The 18,013-nt window shown below is 42.6% G+C and overlaps 1 protein-coding gene across 1 annotated transcript in view; it reads right to left on the bottom strand.

Annotated features, from left to right (window-relative positions):
- magi1b (membrane associated guanylate kinase, WW and PDZ domain containing 1b) overlaps nucleotides 1-14,732 on the bottom strand; it is a 166,948-nt gene extending 152,216 nt beyond the window's left edge. The window contains 1 exon segment of the mRNA XM_080461088.1: nucleotides 13,908-14,732. Coding sequence (XP_080317214.1) covers nucleotides 13,908-14,205 — 298 coding nt within the window. The 5' untranslated portion in view covers nucleotides 14,206-14,732.
- Nucleotides 14,733-18,013: the final 3,281 nt, after the last annotated feature.

Consider the following 18,013-nt stretch of genomic DNA (forward strand, 5'->3'; position numbering starts at 1 on the left):
AAAGTCCAGTGTCTGATTTGTAATATACAGGAAGAATTCAAAATGGAATAATAAACCAAGTATCAATGTCAGAAGGTATAAACTTTTTCGTTTCCCCTAATGCATACCGTCAATGGCTTTATCTCTTGTTCTGTGCTAAATGATAATCAATTAATCGAGCATTTTCCCACAAAAGATGAAATACTTCTCTGTGTTTTATCCTATAAACCAGGGGTGACAAATACCTTTTGATTTTTAATTCAGGAGCCACATACAGCCCAATGTCATCTCAAGTGGGTTGGATTGGTAAAGCAGTGCCATAATAACCTTTAAATTAAAACTTTAAAGTTTGTCTTTGTTGGTGTAGAACATATGTGATTAAAATGTCAATATGTTTGTAAACCCAAACAATTACTCATGAAAATCATCTAATAAATACAGTTTCGTCCTACTTGTGCATGTAATTGTTATGTTTTTGGTTGAACTCTGATGCCTCGCCTCTATTAACTTCGACTTGGGAGTGTTTATGTCCCATTCGGTATAAATAGCTTCTGAAAATGTCTCAGATTTGGAAAACATCCAAGTCAATGAGCTTTCACGGGAAAAGATTCATATTGAAAATTCAAATCACTCAAGACATTGTTTCACAGACTTTTAAGTTAAAAAAAAAAACCCCACCAGTATTCTGTGTTTTCAAGTTTTCGTAAATGTGGTCCTCACAAGTTAAAGTGTAATTTGTGTTTCAAAACAACACAAGTCGATATTAAACCAACCCTGTATGGAAGGCTCGTAGGTATAACATTGTGCCACTGCAACAGATTGGAACTGAGTATTACACTGTGTTGGTAAGCTCAGGCTGCATCCGAGCACAGAGCACGGAGTCTGTTTTACGCATGCTGCTGGAAGGAGGGGTAAAAAAATAAATAAATGTGGATTTAACTTTACGTCAAACTTCACACAAGCCGGAGCTGCGCCGTCTCTTCTCCTTTGAAGAAGAGGATTATCATAACTGTGGGAAGAATCGCAGAGCAAAATTTTACATATAAAGTGCGATAATATGAGCCGTAATCTTTTAATTCTAACATCTACCATCGGGCACATTTACATTTTGAAAAGGAGCAAAGCAATGACCACAGCACAAAGTACTTGATGGGAAAAATCAGCTTTTAACTTGGAAAAGAGGAACAGTCTTGCTGCAGGTGGAGATGCAGCGTAGAGAGCAGTTGTTCCTAAGCTGGACCATGGGGGTCGGGTTCCCAGGCAAAGAAAACCAGAATCAGACACTTTTAAAAAGCAGACATAGGAAATGGCCCACTGACTTCCTACTTTTAGATGTTGGGTAAGGTGCAGAGATGTATGCGAACCGTCAAATATATGCTTTAATGTCTGCCCCTTAACTCGTCTGTACCACAAATATTAGCCCCAATTGAAACTTTTTTTGGGGTGTCTGTTTACACAACAACGGTTCTCGGAGCCACTGAAAACGCAACTTTTTCAAAACGGCTCCCAAGGTGGAACTTTTTAAAAATGCTCGGAGTCAATGCACAACAAAACCAATGGCGGCCTCCAGAGTGTCATGCCTCCCAGTCCTCATTCTCCTGGGACCTGGTAGCTTCGTGATGGACAGTCACCCGTAATAGCAATCCAACTTCGTCGTCTGTCCATATGAATGTCTGCGTACTCGACACTGTTAATGTTTATAGCATAGCGTTCTGTGCGCGAGTGCGCAGTTTTATTACAAAAACAAACAAAAGCACCAACTCATGGCCTGGCATGCTACCAAAATCATTTCCAGCATTACTTCCATTTCCATGTAAACAGACATTGTTTTCAAAACGTTACTGTGTAAACGCAGAACTTTACTCAACTGAAAATGCCAAAACGATGCGTTTACACTTCATGTAGACAGGGCCTTAGTCAGTTGGTGTCCTATCGATGTTCAACACTCCACTTGAAATTGCACTTCTGCTATGGTCTTAAATGTAGACTGGAGTCATCCAGCCATCAACATCCCTCGATTTCTACCGTTGATTCGAATCCGTGAGCTCCCAAGATTCAGTCCTTCTATTGTCTTTGCTGATTAGTCTCTGCTTGTCCCATTAAGATACCATCAGTAAGCTGCTATAGTTTATTCACTCTAGTAGTTTAATGGAGTCAAAGGGCAAGTGCGTGCGCTGTCTACCAAAGGGAGAAAAATAAGAACAAACTATTTGTTGTGTGTGCACTGACCTTCCAAATACCATATGCAGACTGACCTTTCTGGATCACACTCATAAAAACAATGGACAATGAAACTCTGCAGCCATGATGCAGAGAGATTCGAACACGGATCTAGTGCCAACCTGTTTCAGACGTGAACTACAACTTGGGAGGCGGCGGCATGGAGAAGACTGGACATAATTTGCTAATAAATTGCATTCATTTTTGCAAGGCCATTATAATGTGCCTTCTCAGGTGCCACGACTCGAGGATGAGAGAATTTCTTTAGAGAAAAAAAATGTAATGAATCTCCTTTCACACATTACCGGTCATTAAGAGAGGGAAGATAAAGTATCAGCTGTGCTTCTGTCTCCAGTGTTTCGACCCTAAAAACCCGATGCCATCATGACTGCACATGTTCAGGACTTGCTGCTTCTTTTTTCTAGCTGGCGTTGTGCAGTCGAAGTAAACAAGCCAAAATTATACTTAATCTCAAAACTCAATATAGCTACTTCAAAATAATGAGGCCCTTATTTGCTATAAGAGACCAGAGGAGTAATCCTAAGCCAAGGAGCATGGAGTTTCATCTGAGCTCATCAAGTTTAAGTGAGTCAGGATGATTTTGTTGGATGTCCCTATAGGTAACCGTGGCCAGAAGTTTAAAGTGCTCATGACAAATTTGCAATGACACAATGAAGAAAAAGGCATTGATAAAATGGTATCTGGTTGTACTCTTCCTCCAGCTCTTGGCGAGCCTCACTAGCACAAGGCAGCAAAGAGATGGACGTTTCTTTCACAATCGACCTGTGTGCTTTTCTTGTGTATAACTGTGTACCGTCAAAAATAGTACGCTTAATGCAAGTGACAAGAGACTCTATGGTGATTGAGTCATTCAGTGAGCATCCAGCTTGGAGACGGTGTAAAGAGACATCAGATCTGTGTGATGGCTGTAAGACAGCTTGCCCTTCAGTTGCTAAGTGCTTTTGATAGCTGCCTGGTTATTACTGAACAATAAGAGCTGAGAGACCACCTACAAAGCTGCAGACACAATCACATCTACCCTGAAATCATGTGAGATTACTGAAGCTGCTTGGTGTCCTGATGCTTTTCAACTAATTGTAGCCTCAATGTGTTCTTGCAGTGGAGCTTGGCCACCATCATATATATTTCTAGATGGGGGAGAAGTGTGAGACATCTGAATTTGAAAAAAAAAAATACATGTTATATATATATATGTCCGGAACTCAACACAAAACCTTTTATCTAACTTTCAGCTGGAAAGTAAATGCAGTAAACGCCTCAGTGACTAAATATGCAGCAGCTACTAAAAGAACTATTGTTAATTCGTCAAGTCAGAGCGTATTTACAAAACCACAGATGTTGACACATGTTTCCAATCTGTCTCCCTGATGTCATGTCTTTCAAAGCTTCCTCCCCCCTTCACAGTGACTGCCACCCACATGAAGCAGTCTTCATTATTTTTGCCACACACTGCCATACATAACTGCTGTGAGATGACCTGCTCGACCAATCTTTTCATTCAGAGATTCGAGGAGGAAAAAGGGACAGAGAGGGTGGATGGTTGGGCGGGGGGGGGTCTCACTCAGAATAGACTGGCTGGCCCTCAATAAGAGCCATCACAATTCATGCAGTCAGATGACAATAGGCATGAAGGAAAGATTAAGGCAGCGATTGAATGGAGCGAGAAAGATGAGCAAGCGGAGGAGGACTGGCTGAGCTGCAGAAGCGAGAAGAGTCTGGGAGCTTCGGGGGTCTTTGTGAGCGGGAGAGCCTGTTTGCTGTTGTGGCCCAACAGACAGACATGTCTAAATCCTCTTAATCAGGGCTGGACTCCGCTCTAAAACCTGCAGATACCCCCTTGTTTTGTCTGAGTGTGCATGTGAATGTGCACGAGTAAGCTTCCTGAAGATTTCACATGACGGGGGGGATTTGTGTAAACACACCCTACCGCCTCAAACAGAATGCAATTAAAAGGTAAAGAAAAGGAGGAAGCAGACTGCCGGAAAGGGGCTTTTTATACATTCTGAAGGAGCCTGAGAGATAAAGGACTGAGTTTCTGGGCGCAACCACAACCAGCGAGATAACAAGCTAATGATTAGCTTTACCGGCAACGAGTTAAGTCCATATGAGCCACTAAGTGTCTTTTAACTATCATGTATTTGGAGAAGTCAAGGAAAGTTAGGAAAGCACTTCATTCTTCTCCATGTAGGTGTAAAGTCGAACTTTAACAAACCATCAACTTTCTCAGGAGTGGCATTGTTCTTTAGCGCCTCAAGAGCGTCTGGGTTCAGCCTCAGCCATATTAGTGTTGCCCTCAGCCACTACCCATCTCCTCACTTTGCTTCCCGGTCGTGCCCGCCGAAGGCGCAACCACATCTCATGTGAGTTTAACAGCAGCCGAGCCGACAGAGAGCCATGGCCACGTCAGCCCGTCTGGCACGCACACTCGCAGATGGGCACATGAAGTGTGAGCGGGCGCGCACACTCACGACCGCTATCTGCAAGCATGCATATGATCCACTTCCTGGCTGAGCAGGAGAGGGAGAACAGAAGCGATGTGGCTGCCGCTCGGCGTCTCCATTCAGTGGCTCCACAGTCGTCCCGACCCAACTGGAGAGAACTTCGAGAGCGTCTCGATTAAACACACGAAACGTGTAAAAAAATGCACTCATATCATCTCATATAATGAAGGAAATTAATTTAATCCTGAGTACGAGGTGCTCCCAGTACAATAGTGTGGTGGGGAATATCCAGGAAAAGCAAGAACGAATTCATAACTGGTTCAATTAAACAAACTGATATCACACACACACCACACACCCCACACACACCCCACACACAAGCTACATATGTCCTATGTTTGTTGTGAAAACATGTGTGGTATAAACAGTCAAAACTGTCATTGCCTTTCAAATTTTTCAAAATTATACTGTAAAAGAATTTCAAAGAACAAAATGCAGGATTTGACTAACAGAAGGTGCAACAGTTCACATCAAATATCGACTAACTCATTCATCCATCCATCAAAAGTGCTTTATTCAAGTGTGGTCACAAGTTAGTTCAGTCAGCTGTAGTAAAAACTTGTTGAGGCAAACTCAACGTAATATTTCTTAAAGTCCAAATCATTTCTTTTTCATTTGTTTCTTATATTCTTATTTTATGAAGACAAGGTTAGAGGTGCTAAAATCGTGGAAAAATTGCTTAAGACGTTCACCAGTTCTGCGGGTGGAGGCTAATTTGAGTAAAAAAATAAATAAAAAAATAAAAAAAACTCCTAGCAGGTGGATTATGCTAAGCAGACAATGTGATTGGCAGAGTGGTAATATGTCAAGCACCTTCTGGCTTCATCTGTCAGCTCATCCTAAACTCTGCTTGTGTTTGGTTTACTGAACCAAAGCACAACGCTTTTAAGTTTGAACCTTTGGACTCATCAAGAGCTCATCATCTTGGGATCTGGCAGAGGGAAAGAAAAGGAGAAGGCGGGTAAATCCTCAAGAAGTCTCTCCTGATGCTGAGAGATTTCTGGGGTTTGAGGGGAGTCAACTCATTGGTGGAGGTTGAAGGGGGGAAAGGGCGGCTGCCACCCCAGGGTCGAGGGTCACTGGGGGTCTTTATCAAAGACTTCAGCGCTGTTAAACATGATCACAACAACAGTGCTCTCTCTCTCTCTCTCTCTCTCTCATCCCCAATTTACTTCAGCTGTGAGCCCTGTAATTTTGGGTTGATCCCTCCCCCCCAGCACATCTGTGTCTGAAGTTCTCTCTGAGCAACATTTCAAAAGCAGAGCTGTTTGATGACATCGACGGGCCCTTTTATTGGTTGATTTTTGGGCCGATTCATTTTTGGGATAGACTTTGTGAATTAAAGGCACCAAGCTTTTCTCTTTGTTTTTCAAGTTCGGCCAAACACAGTGGATGGAAGTAATCTATCTCAGTTCAGGAATTCTTTCACGGTGCGAATTTTGCTGTCGTCATGATAATTAATATGTTTGCAATATATTGTGCAGAACGACTAAAAACAAAAAGGTTTGCCAGCCAAGGTCACTCTTATTTGGATAATGAATAATGTACAATAAATAACAAATACAAGTACAATTGCATCTCGTATTGGAAGCTTATTCTTTTTCACATTCACCATTCACGTAAATCGTCTCCAAATGAATAAAGGGTAAAATCCTCTTTAATGCCCTGTTTACACAACAACGTTTTCAGGTGACAATGGAAAACTTTCATTGCGTTTTCAGGTTCTGTTGACACAACAATGCTTGGACCCACTGAAAATGCAACTTTTTGAAAATGTCCCAACACCGTCTCTGTGTAAACGGGGGAAATGCAACTTTTTGAAATGCTGCTACCGTACATGCGCACTATAGCCGTAGTAAATAGTTCTTCTGCACATCTGCAAGTCGATGGACAATAACAACAATGGTGTCCTCCAGGGTGTCTTGACTCCCAGTTTTATAGTAGAGTGTCACCAGGAATAGTAATGCAACTTTGTCATCTGTCCATACAAATGTCTGCGTGCTCGCCATTGTTAATGTTTATAGTGTATTCCTTGCTGTGCGCATGTGCGTGTGGTTTCATTACAAAAACAAACAACAGCGTCAACCTGTGGCCGGGCATGCTAACTACATCATTTTCAACGTTTCTGCAATTCCCATGTTAATGGACGACATTTTCAAAATGTTGCGGTGAACATTTTTTTGAAATGACCATGCAAAAACAATGCATTTTCACCAAAAAGTTGTGTAAACAAGGGTTCGCAAATAGCGAGGAGCTGGTCTAAACTTTGTGTGCTACTGAATGAAACTGACAAAAGAGTCAGGGGTGGGGAATGCATTTTTACAAGAGGGCCACATCAAAAATCAGTGTTATTGCAATGGGCCAAGCCATAAGTTCTATTAAAGTCTACCCAGTGCCATCATATCACACAGTACATTTTGTGTCTGAATCCATCAAGTTCTTTTTTTCCTCACCATAAAGCCGTTATATTTTGAAGCATCATACACACCTACTTTCATTCAGATTCAGATTTTCTCACTGGCTGTGGAACACGGAGTGGGACAAAGAACCTGTTCTATGTGTTGACAAACACCTAATTTAAGCAAACTGCTACTTCAGAAGTGTGAGTAAAACTTTTTATTTCTGCCGTGTTTATAGTGATCTGGAAGTCTTGATGTCTCTCAGTCGTCAGAACTCTTTTTCGGAACAAATTCCGGAGCAATGCTGTACACGTTCCTCAAAATGCACATCCCTCTCCTGTACAAGCGCACAATTTGAGGCGAGCGGGCGAATCTTCAAAAGGGAAACTGCCTCGCTCGCCTCCCCCGCCCCACTAAACTCACGATCGCAAATTAGTTGGCCTTTCTCTCCGTCTGACAGAGTGTGTAACTGCGAGTGCCAAGTGTGACCGACTCCGATTCACACTCAATGCAACGGCCCACACGCCGAGTCATTAGGAAGAGAAAGACTATTCTTCGGCAAAACAAGAGCCGGAGACTGCACACATGTGCGTATGCTCTTTCTTAGTGGGATTACAGAAAGCGCTGCATTAGTGAGACAGCATTTCATGGTCTATTTGGCTGGTAACTGAGTGTCCCTCCAGTGTATTTAAATACGGAGCTTAAGCTCAGCACCGACACACATAAACACACACTTTCAGCTGAGAGGAGGCGGTGTGCTTACACTGTACACATGTGACTGAGCTCTCTCCCTACATATCGCGCCCACCCCGTGCACACACACACTTAGTTATAAACACACAGGCGCGCGCAGATTAAAGCCAGAAATCTCTCCGAAAGTTGGCTGTAAGGGAGGAAGTGAAGTCGTCCCAACGCTGTCAGAAAAATACAAAGGTGGAAGAAGGTGCTGGGCCGAGGTGGAGGAGGAGGAGGGGGGGGGCGTCCAACTTCCTGCTGGGAGAGAGGAAATAAACACTTCCATATGCAATTCCTGCCCGGCACACTTACGCACACACACACAGAGCCGGAGTAAACGCACTGACGTGGTGCTGTAAATTTGAGCGGGAGGGGATCTAGTTAGCAACTCCCCACACGATAAGAGAGGGAGGATATTTTCTGCGGCCAGAAATTTATAGCGTAGCGAGGCCTCGTTCATCACGCCGGCCGCTTCATGGAAAGGCAGTTTGGAAAGAAATACACGCAGTCGGAGCTGTGGCACAGTGGTTTCCTGATTGGGAAGGGAGAGGGATGGGTGGTTTGGAGGGGGGGGGGGGGGGGGGGAGAGAGAGAGAGAGAGAGAGAGAGAGAGAGAGAGAGAGAGAGAGAGAGAGAGAGAGAGAGAGAGAGAGAGAGAGAGAGAGAGAGAGAGAGAGAGAGAGAGAGAGAGAGTCAGTCACGTGCTGCAAACCAACTAACTGGGAAAACCCATGAACTCTGGGCTGTTTTATTCCTGCTCGCACACAGACAAAAATGTCGGACATTTCTCTACAACAGTGCTTTTCTTTCTAGAAAAGTGTGGCGCGCAGGCCTCCCACTGGGGGTGCCAGAGAGCTTTGAGGAGACGCCAGTGGGATATACAATACGGTCATGGGGGATGCCTTTTCCTTTGGGTTGTTGAGAAGAAGCTTTTTGGAATGCGGTTTACCGTGAATGTAACATAAGTCACGCCAGTTCCAAAAGCTCTGAGTCATCTTTCCATTACAACACATTGTTTTTGTTTCGCGTTTACAACAGCTTCCTCTTCGGTGGCCCTGAGCCTCATGGTTTGTGTAAACAGACAGACACCCAAGACGCAATAAAGGTTTTCCCATTTTCACGACCATTTTCACAAAGTCGGCCTTAGATTGACGTCACTTCCTCAGAAAAGTGTCCAGTTTGGCGAAACACTGCAATCAGAAAATCAGAAAACAGTCCAAATGTGTCAGATAAAGTTCTACGTTTGCCAATACCCTTTGAGAGTAAAACTAAACATGACACTGCCTTTCACTCACGACAACAAAATAACTTCCTACACACGGGCAACTCTGCAGTTACAGAAAACTGCGATAGTCAAAAAGAAAAACCTTCTAAGTGCGGTAAAAACAACAATAGAACACCGTCCATGCTTACATATTCTTGAAGCTGCGCAAAGTTTACGATGCGACTCAGAAGCTAAAGTGGGCGTGTCTTTTATTAAATCATCTCATATCCTCAGAGTCTAATGTAACGGGTATAATCTCCAGTTCGAGTAGCACTGTCATTAGTAGCACACACGTGCTTACCCTCTTTAACCTTAACTTCATTAAAATGCTAATCATAAATCTAGACCGTAATAGGCCCTGTAAAATCATACCGGCTCACGGGCTGGCATATATTATTAACAGACCCAGCATGCGTTCTCACACCAGCTTGAGCGTGACACTAATCTGCTCTCAATCTGAAACATCTCTGTTGTGGTTCTGTGTGTATTATCCATAGAGTGTTTGCATATTTGGAGCAGGAGGTCAGCTCCGTATGAAGATTATCCATCCACAAGTTCAAGCTTTTATGAGATTGGCGTGTTCTAAACCATAATGTGAACACTTGTTTGCAAACACAGAGGAGCTGTTTGCGTTGTTACACTGCATATTTGTGCTTGTGTGAAATACCGAAAGAGCATTAAAACTGTGGCGTGTGAGGTTGGCGGCAGCTTGTTTCTAAAGGCCGAGGAGTGAGAGCTCATGTCAGTGTTTGTATGTGGCGCTTCCTAATTACATAATCCTGTTATTTTTCCCACAGCTTCTGCACATGGACTCCTCACGGCCCAGAGCTCGGCGCAGCTCAGGAAGGGTGTGTCGTCGGCATGTGTGTATTGTCCTTTTCCACGGATACCCAAAGCAAACATTACAATCTCTGCAATGCAACTGGTTCAAGCCTTCTTATCAGCTTGGACTAGAAGGACTTGTGTGTGTGTGTGTGTGTGTGTGTGTGTGTGTGTGTGTGTGTGTGTGTGTGTGTGTGTGTGTGTGTGTGTGTGTGTGTGTGTGTGTGTGTGTGTGTGTGTGTGTGTGTGTGTGTGTGTGTGTGTGTGTGTGTGTGTGTGTGTGTGTGTGTGTGTGTTTAGCTTCTGCACACCGGTGACTTCACTGCAGCGATACCTCTCCTCACATCTCTTGATTAAAGTGAGAAAGTGGCACAAGCGCAGGGTAAAAATTAGGTCGCTCAGATTTTACAGATGGCCCTTGTTGCCGAGCATATTTTCCCAATTAAGGCTGATTAGGGAGGGAAATTCCCAGACAGTGTGAATTATTAAAAACTTGAAATGGAATCTGGTCACGTGACGTTGTAAAGCAGCGACACCCGACATTCCCAGATGGCTGCGGAGAGAGAGGACGACAGAAAAAAACAGGGCGTGGGGCCCGAAACGCCTGATTGGCCCAAAGTGAGCAGCGAGTTTCCTTCTATTGTTTGAAGTTATTACAAAGTTCACAAACACTACGAGGCAGGAGTTCACGTGGTCGAGGTCGGGGGTGTAGTGGGGGGGTTTACCATCTGTAGACGATCCACTACAAAGAGTTATGTACCGTTTCTTCTACAAAATGGTGAATACAGTTGAATGGGAGAAGTTCCGGAGCCTCAGCACCAACTACCAACTCCAGTTCCAATCAAGCGGATGAACAAACACAAATAGTGACATTTTCATAAATTTCACAACAACATAATCACACACTATAAAAAGAGAAAATAACTCCGTCCCATTTCAATTCCTCGACTCAAGATGACACCAAGAGCAGTGCTGCCATGTCGAGATTTGAAGGGACTTCCAAGGATGCAACTGTATAAATAAACACAAATGTTGGCATGTTCTTTCTGCCTCCAGCTATAAACATCAACATGTATTTAAAGAAACTGCAAAAGTTTGTCCATAATCACAAAAAGATTGACTCATAGCAGCTGTGTCAGGACACATTTCACTTGAGTTTCTTTAAAACAGGGACAACACATATTAATATACATAGTATGCATATACACATGTAAATATACATGTAAATATACAAGATTATAGCCAACGGCTAATTTCCATCCTTAGTCCTTCATCATTGCCAGTTGACAGCTTCAGCAATCATTTTTACTACTTTGCATCTTTGATTATCAAACCACTGTGTATGCAAACTAAACCCAGACCTCCACCCTGCAGCTCCCGTCATGTCAAATATCCGTCTACGATGTGTTCATGAGAGCCTGGGAAGTGCAAAGTGGGAAACATACATTTTCATGTTGTCAGACTCAGGACTTCCTTCTGTGCTGGTTTGTGAAATTTATCAATGAGTTCAACTTCATAAGCTTTTTTTTTTTTTTTTTTTTTTTTTCACTCATGCGATGGTTTTTATGTTTGATGACAATGTGGTGTTGTCTTCTCAATGTATATTTGTGTTGGGCTGACTTTTACAAACTCCAAGTGGGAATTTCCCAGTTGATCATAGAAGGCAATCAACTTCTTTCCAACTATTTACTTTTCAAGATGGAAGAACCTATACCTGTGGCTTTCATGTAAATGCCTGTCACGGTAGCTCTGAGGTGGGGAATATCCCACTTCCTATAGAGACATATGAAAACGTTAAAGTGGGAGGTTTCAGAGAGCTACAGGAAGTGGATCTAATGTTACTCAACATGGCACGAATTTAAAAAAGAAAAGAAAAAAACCTCACCTGTTCTCATACACAAGGACAAAAACGATTCTCACAACTAATAAAATCTCAATTTTGTAAACTATTGAACTCCCAACATAAGGAACGATGAAATAAAACTGGCCAGCAGAACTATTCCATTTTTTTTTCCTACTCTGAGAAACATAAAACAAAACAGAGACCCATAACTGAAAACTATGCAGAGGTGAAAGCTATTTTATTGCTTCGTGAAACAACATTAGGCCATTCTTGTTGCTACTCAGGCCCCATTAATATCAAACTCGGCTGAATGAGGCTGCTCAACTAAAATGACCCTACAAAGAAAAACACGGGCAGTTTTAATAATTGCTGGATAAGTTAACAGAAAACAATGCAGTAGGTACACAGAGGATGTGTATAATTGCGGTGTGGAAGTGAACCGTCGCTGCTGAGCTCTTTTGAAACGATACAAAAGGTAACGCATGTACTTCCATGCCTTCACTGGTTAATTTGACGCTTGATGAGCTCAACCTGTTATGACAGCTTGAAACTCCTGCTGCGCGAACAGGCAGGATGAGTTTGGTAACGTTACACAATAGAAGATGAAGTCCCGCCTACCAGCAAAGTCTAATTAGCCAATAAGTGTGTGTGTGTGTGGGGGGGGGGGGAACATGATTACCATCAGTTCTCTGGACGACTCCAAACCTGGAAGCCTTGGTTGTACCAGAAGTCTACAGCATGTGATCAGACTGCTTATAAGGCTGAAGAATTTGTTTAATGTAGTTACTTGAACTGCATGCACAAGACACTTGGATGTTTCTTAAAGGCTTTTCTCTGTCACTTTCTCACAAAGAACCCGTTCACATATCAAATCCTGCACCTTTCTGAAGTTCCAGCTAATAAAGCTTTGGGGCGATCACAGGTTCTACATATGTGAAGCCGCCCTTGAAGAGTTGCTGCTCTTTTCCCAGCCCCTACAGTAAGTTAACTCGGCTGTGAGCATCCCCTCAGCAGTCTTTGTGTCCATGCTGAGAGCCTGTCAGAGCCGGTCAGTGTCAAACCGTATGGCCCCGCTGAGTCAAGCTGACCACGAACTGGCCAGACCAGCCGCACTGGCCGGATGTTGGCCTTTCCATTCGCCGTCTGACGCTCCTGCTCTGGCTAACTGCTGGAAAAAAAAACCTTGCTTCTTTGAAGAGATCTGCCCACGAGATTTATACTTTCTGTTCTGAATGAGTGTCTGCTTGTGTTTGAGCTGTAAACTGATCTCTCTTAATCAGTTTCACCTGACATTCCTGCAGGCCTCCATATTGAGACCAGGTTGAGCTTAATGAGGATAACCTAAATTCAAGTCTAGGGAAGAGTCAATCCTCTAAGGATGAAATATTTCAGGTACAGTCTGTAGGTGTCTAGTCAGCACGGGCATACAAATGATTTATTTTATGTTTTTTACATTTCTAAGGGTTGGGAGGAGCTGAGCCAACAAAGCTGACCAAGCAATGTGGAGCCCATGTTCACCTGGCAGTGGGCAGAAAGAAGAGTGACCACGTGGAAAATGTCACTAAGTCCTCAAGATGTCAACAACTACTTTACATTTCTCCATGTGCTCTGTTAAGACTCGGATTGAATAAACTGTTAATCTGTTGATATCAGAACAGGCTTCTCCAGTGGATTTGCATGTTTGGTAATTTTCCCACTACCTCTGATATCACATATTTTGACTGATCTGGTTAATCATGACAGGTTGAGCATCCATAAGACTTAAATATCGCATGCTCGCATTATTGTGCACAAGTAAAATGTTCTCCGTCTATAAAGTTGTCAGGATAGTTTGACTTTTAAACAAGCCAAATTCAACTTGCATGTTTTAGGACAAAAAGTTAGATACTTTTTTCCCCACCAAAAACTCAGTCATTTCACCTCGTACAGTTGCGCACGGTCAAAACTTTGTGTTTTGAAAAATGTGTAACTGTATTGTATAATTTGCTGTGAGCCGCACTAAAGATGGGACGCGTATGTACCAATATGGAAAATTTGGTACATTTCCTCCCACCCCTTCCACACTTAATGGAGCGAACACACTTAAACAGAAGAAGTTTGGATGGAGTTTGGCCAGCTCTTACCTTGCCTGACAGTTTTCAACCTGACGGGACCTCTGCAGTTCTTGATCACGGTCTGTATGTCGTATAAGGGTAATCCTGAGATGGAGAGGTTCTCCACCTCCAGCAGCAGCTCTCCCTCGTTTAATGTTCCACTTTGGTAAGTCACCGGATCCGCGTAAAGTGGTCCGATGTAGGCGAACTCGCCGTTCTCCGCGCCGCCGCGCAACGGCACGTTGAAGTCACCGCGGGCATCTTTGGCGACGGAGCACTCGTTCACCCTGGAGGTCCAGTGGTTCTTCTTCAGCACGGGTTTGGACATTGTTAATAGTTACACGCCGACACCTCAAACTGGGTGTCGGTGACGGGTCACGGGCAGCGGTGCGTCTCACAAGTTGTATCCGAGCGACGCGCAGCAAACTTTCTCTCTCTTCTTCTGAAACATGAGTGCCTCTGGCTGTATGGTCCGACCGATTAGGGGGGCAAAAAATAGAAAAATAAAAAAAATCAAGCCATTCCTATCGTCCCTGAAGTGACTCCTTACTGAGTGGATATTGTTCTCATCATTTCAACCCTGCAGTTTAATCCTCCTTTACCGATGTCATCTTACATCCGCCACGGTCCCACTCACGACCCGCGCGTCTCCACTCTGAATAAATTCTCTCGGTTCTTCGGAAAAAAAAACTCACTTTGAATGGCGTTTTTTCCTTTGGGCACAGTTAAAAGTGACTGTGCTCTCTTGTCTCCGGGTGAGCCCTCTGACTTTATCCGGGGATCGGCTGCGTCCTGGGCTCCTCAAACCAGGTACGTCTCTCTCTCTCTCCGCTGCGCTCAGACTCTCTGGACTCCGCCAGGCTGCTGGCCGCGCTGCGTTCAGGGACTGTCGGAACCTAACTCGCGCTGAAAGTTTCAACATCAAACAACCGATTAGTCAGTAAATAAAAGCCCTTTTAATTGTCCAATGTCACAAAATGCCACTCATTGAAATACATACATATACCATCATAATTTAGATGTACATTTTTTGATAAAATAATAAGAGTAAAAACTTTATTCATATAGCACTTTTCTGAAACATGGTTACAAAGTGCTTGACGTTAAAAACCACAATAAAGATTTACAATAATAATACTAAATATGTAAAAAATATACTTTTGTATTCATCAAAAATAGAAAAAAATAAAGTCATAGAAAAGTGCAATCTGCTTTACTCAAAATCTGCTTTACCACAGGTATAGGATTCAATTTACATTTCTGAAATAATGGAGGATTGTTTGAAAAATGTTGGATTTAAGCATTACTTTTATCTATTAAAGGGATTATATGACTGGCCACCAACTTACAAATCAAAAGGACATGATATTATTTCAAAGTGAGCTTTTACTCGACAGAATTGTACAATTCTAAAAGTATTGAAGTAATGAGTAAAATTCCAGACTTTGAAATACTACTCATCAAAGTACTAGTATTCCAAAACACTGCCACTTGAGGGTATGCACTGTGACGCAATGGTTAGCATCCTTGCATGTTTGTGAGAAAGCTGTGTGTTTGAATCCCTTGTAGTCTGCATGTTCTCCCTGGTAAGAGATTCTGCACAACCAGAGCATCACTTCACTGATTCCTCAAACAGTATCCTGCTAAACAAACTCTTTTTTTTTCTTTCTTTCTTTTTCTTTTATTTGTAGTTTTACTGCCTGAAAGTATCCGTGCACATGGTTACTGTCGGTCAGCTGGGATAGATTGTGTACTGTCCAAACAGCACGTGAAGGCAGCAGCATCATAAAGGAGCGCATGCGCGCCGCTTGAGGCTAAAAGGGTCTCTGTTGGGTGTGTCATTTACGTCAAATGAGCTTGTGGCGTCTCTAAATCAGGGCCTGGTGTCAGTTTATGTATTTCTCTTGGTCCAGACTGTTTAAAGTTAAATCTGCTCGAGTTAACATCATACAATATGTGTGTAATAAACTAATTTCTTTCAAATATGAATACATTTTAACATGTACTCCTCGCTCGATGTGTTAGGATGATTATCAAATACTTGACCTGATAAAAAAAGAATACATATTTGTATCTCTCGCTCTCTCTCTCGGCTTCATGTGCTCCTGACCACAGTTATTGTTTAACCCCATGATCCTGCCGATCAGGATTCCTGCATTTCAGGTTTGATGGGTGGTGCTTTCTTTGTGTTTTTCATGCTCACTGGAAACCTCCCATCTCTGATTACACATTACCAAACGCACCGGGCACGTTAATGTCTCTGGAATTTGGGTCGTCACAGGCTAAGAAGCTTGTTTCTTTGTTGGTTTGCTTTCTGGTGTTTCCATTAACATTACATAATGTATATTTATCTCTGAGACTAAGAAGTGTTGAAGCAGGGTTCAATCAGACTGATAGACAGGCGGGCCAGATGAACTGTTTGGATGGATCCGGTGGGCTGGGCCTCTCACCCACCGTGGAGCTTTTCTTAACCTAAAAACAACAAGAAAAGTAGTCTCGGTCCGATGGGACAGGAAATACTAAGTGCACTTTAATCCTAAACCTTACACCTTCTCCCTTATTATCAGCTGCTCATGCAGAAACAGCTCGATTAATGTTTGTGCCTCTTCATCTGTGGAGAGATTTCTCTGCAAGAGCAATAAACATTATTATGTAAAAGTATTTCTTACACAATGCAAATGTCAGGAATTATAAACACCGGCATTCATCTGCAGAGCACCATTTAACTGAACAACCCTAAAATTGCATTACACTATAAAAGTAAAATAAAATACAATAACCTGAGGTGCACTATTAAGCAGTATAGCCAACAAAAAATTAAAAAAGCCTTTACCTTACCTGGTAAAACTTTGAGAGAGGACGGTTAACATATCAGTCAAAGGCACTATTTGATGAAAAATCAGTCATGATAGTTTGTTTGTGGTCATTTTAAGTGAAAATTAGAGAGTTAGAGAAATCATAATGCCGCCACAGCAAATTCCTTCAAACAAAAAGTGAGTTTGTGTCACACTTAAACACAGTAACTTCAAATAAGCACAGTAGAGTTTTTCATTGTTTTAACAATGCTTTGTCTGATTTTTTGGTAATCATTCATATACCATTGGTTGAAAAGATTCCACAAATTCTTCATTTTTCAAGCCACAGGCTCATCCCATGCTCATCCCACAAATGCATGTTCCTTATGACTGTGGGACCATGTAAAATATACATAAAATCACCTTTTTATCACACAGGAAGCATAACAAAGAAATAACCAACAAAGCACTAATTATTGTTTTTTCTGGTAAGTTTAATATCAAAGTATATGTTGATGCATCATCATCATCATCATCATCATCATCATCATCATCATCATCATCATCATCATCATTATCACATTGATGGATAATATGAACATTTTGCACATCATTATGTGAAGACTGACATCAGATAAAAAAAACGGAATCACAGTGCATTATGAAAGATACTATCATATATTATGTCAACCAATAGACCATTATCTGGACTGAACGGTGGGCTCGTGGTTATTGTCCTGATCTCACAGTGAAAATATTCCCAATTCAAGTCCAGTTGGGAGACTTTGCCCTCCTGGTGCATTGTTGGTTCCTCTCTCATTTTTCCAGTTTCCTCCTGTTATCTAACAACATATGTTTGGGGTAGATGTTTGTTGAGTCTAAAAGTCCTGTGATGGACTGGAAACCTACACAGTGTGCATTCTGCTTTCACACCCAGTCCGATGGGATTGGGCTCCAATGACCCTTGACCCTGAGTTAGATAAAACGATGTGGAAGATGGACGGTGGGATGGCTGAAGTTGTTACTTAAAATCTCATTAGGGTGACTACTAAAAAGCTTGGCGGTAACATATTACTATTACTAGTATTACTATTAGGCCTTTCTGCATGCAGTCTGCATGTTCCCCCTGTGGGAGAGAGGAATTCAGCTATGTAACTCTTTTCCACTGCTTGAGCGGCCCCAAAGCGCTCTACAGTTAGTCACATTCACACACCAATAGAGGAGGCTGCCATGCAAGGTGTTCAGTCCATCCAATGGGAGCAATTTGGGGTACAGTGCCTTTCTTAAGGACACTTTGACGTGTGGAGAGATGGGGGATCAAACCTGCAACCTTCCGATTGA

This window comes from Lipophrys pholis, assembly GCF_963383615.2.
Source record: "Lipophrys pholis genome assembly, chromosome: 4".
In the NCBI taxonomy this organism is placed as follows: domain Eukaryota; kingdom Metazoa; phylum Chordata; class Actinopteri; order Blenniiformes; family Blenniidae; genus Lipophrys; species Lipophrys pholis.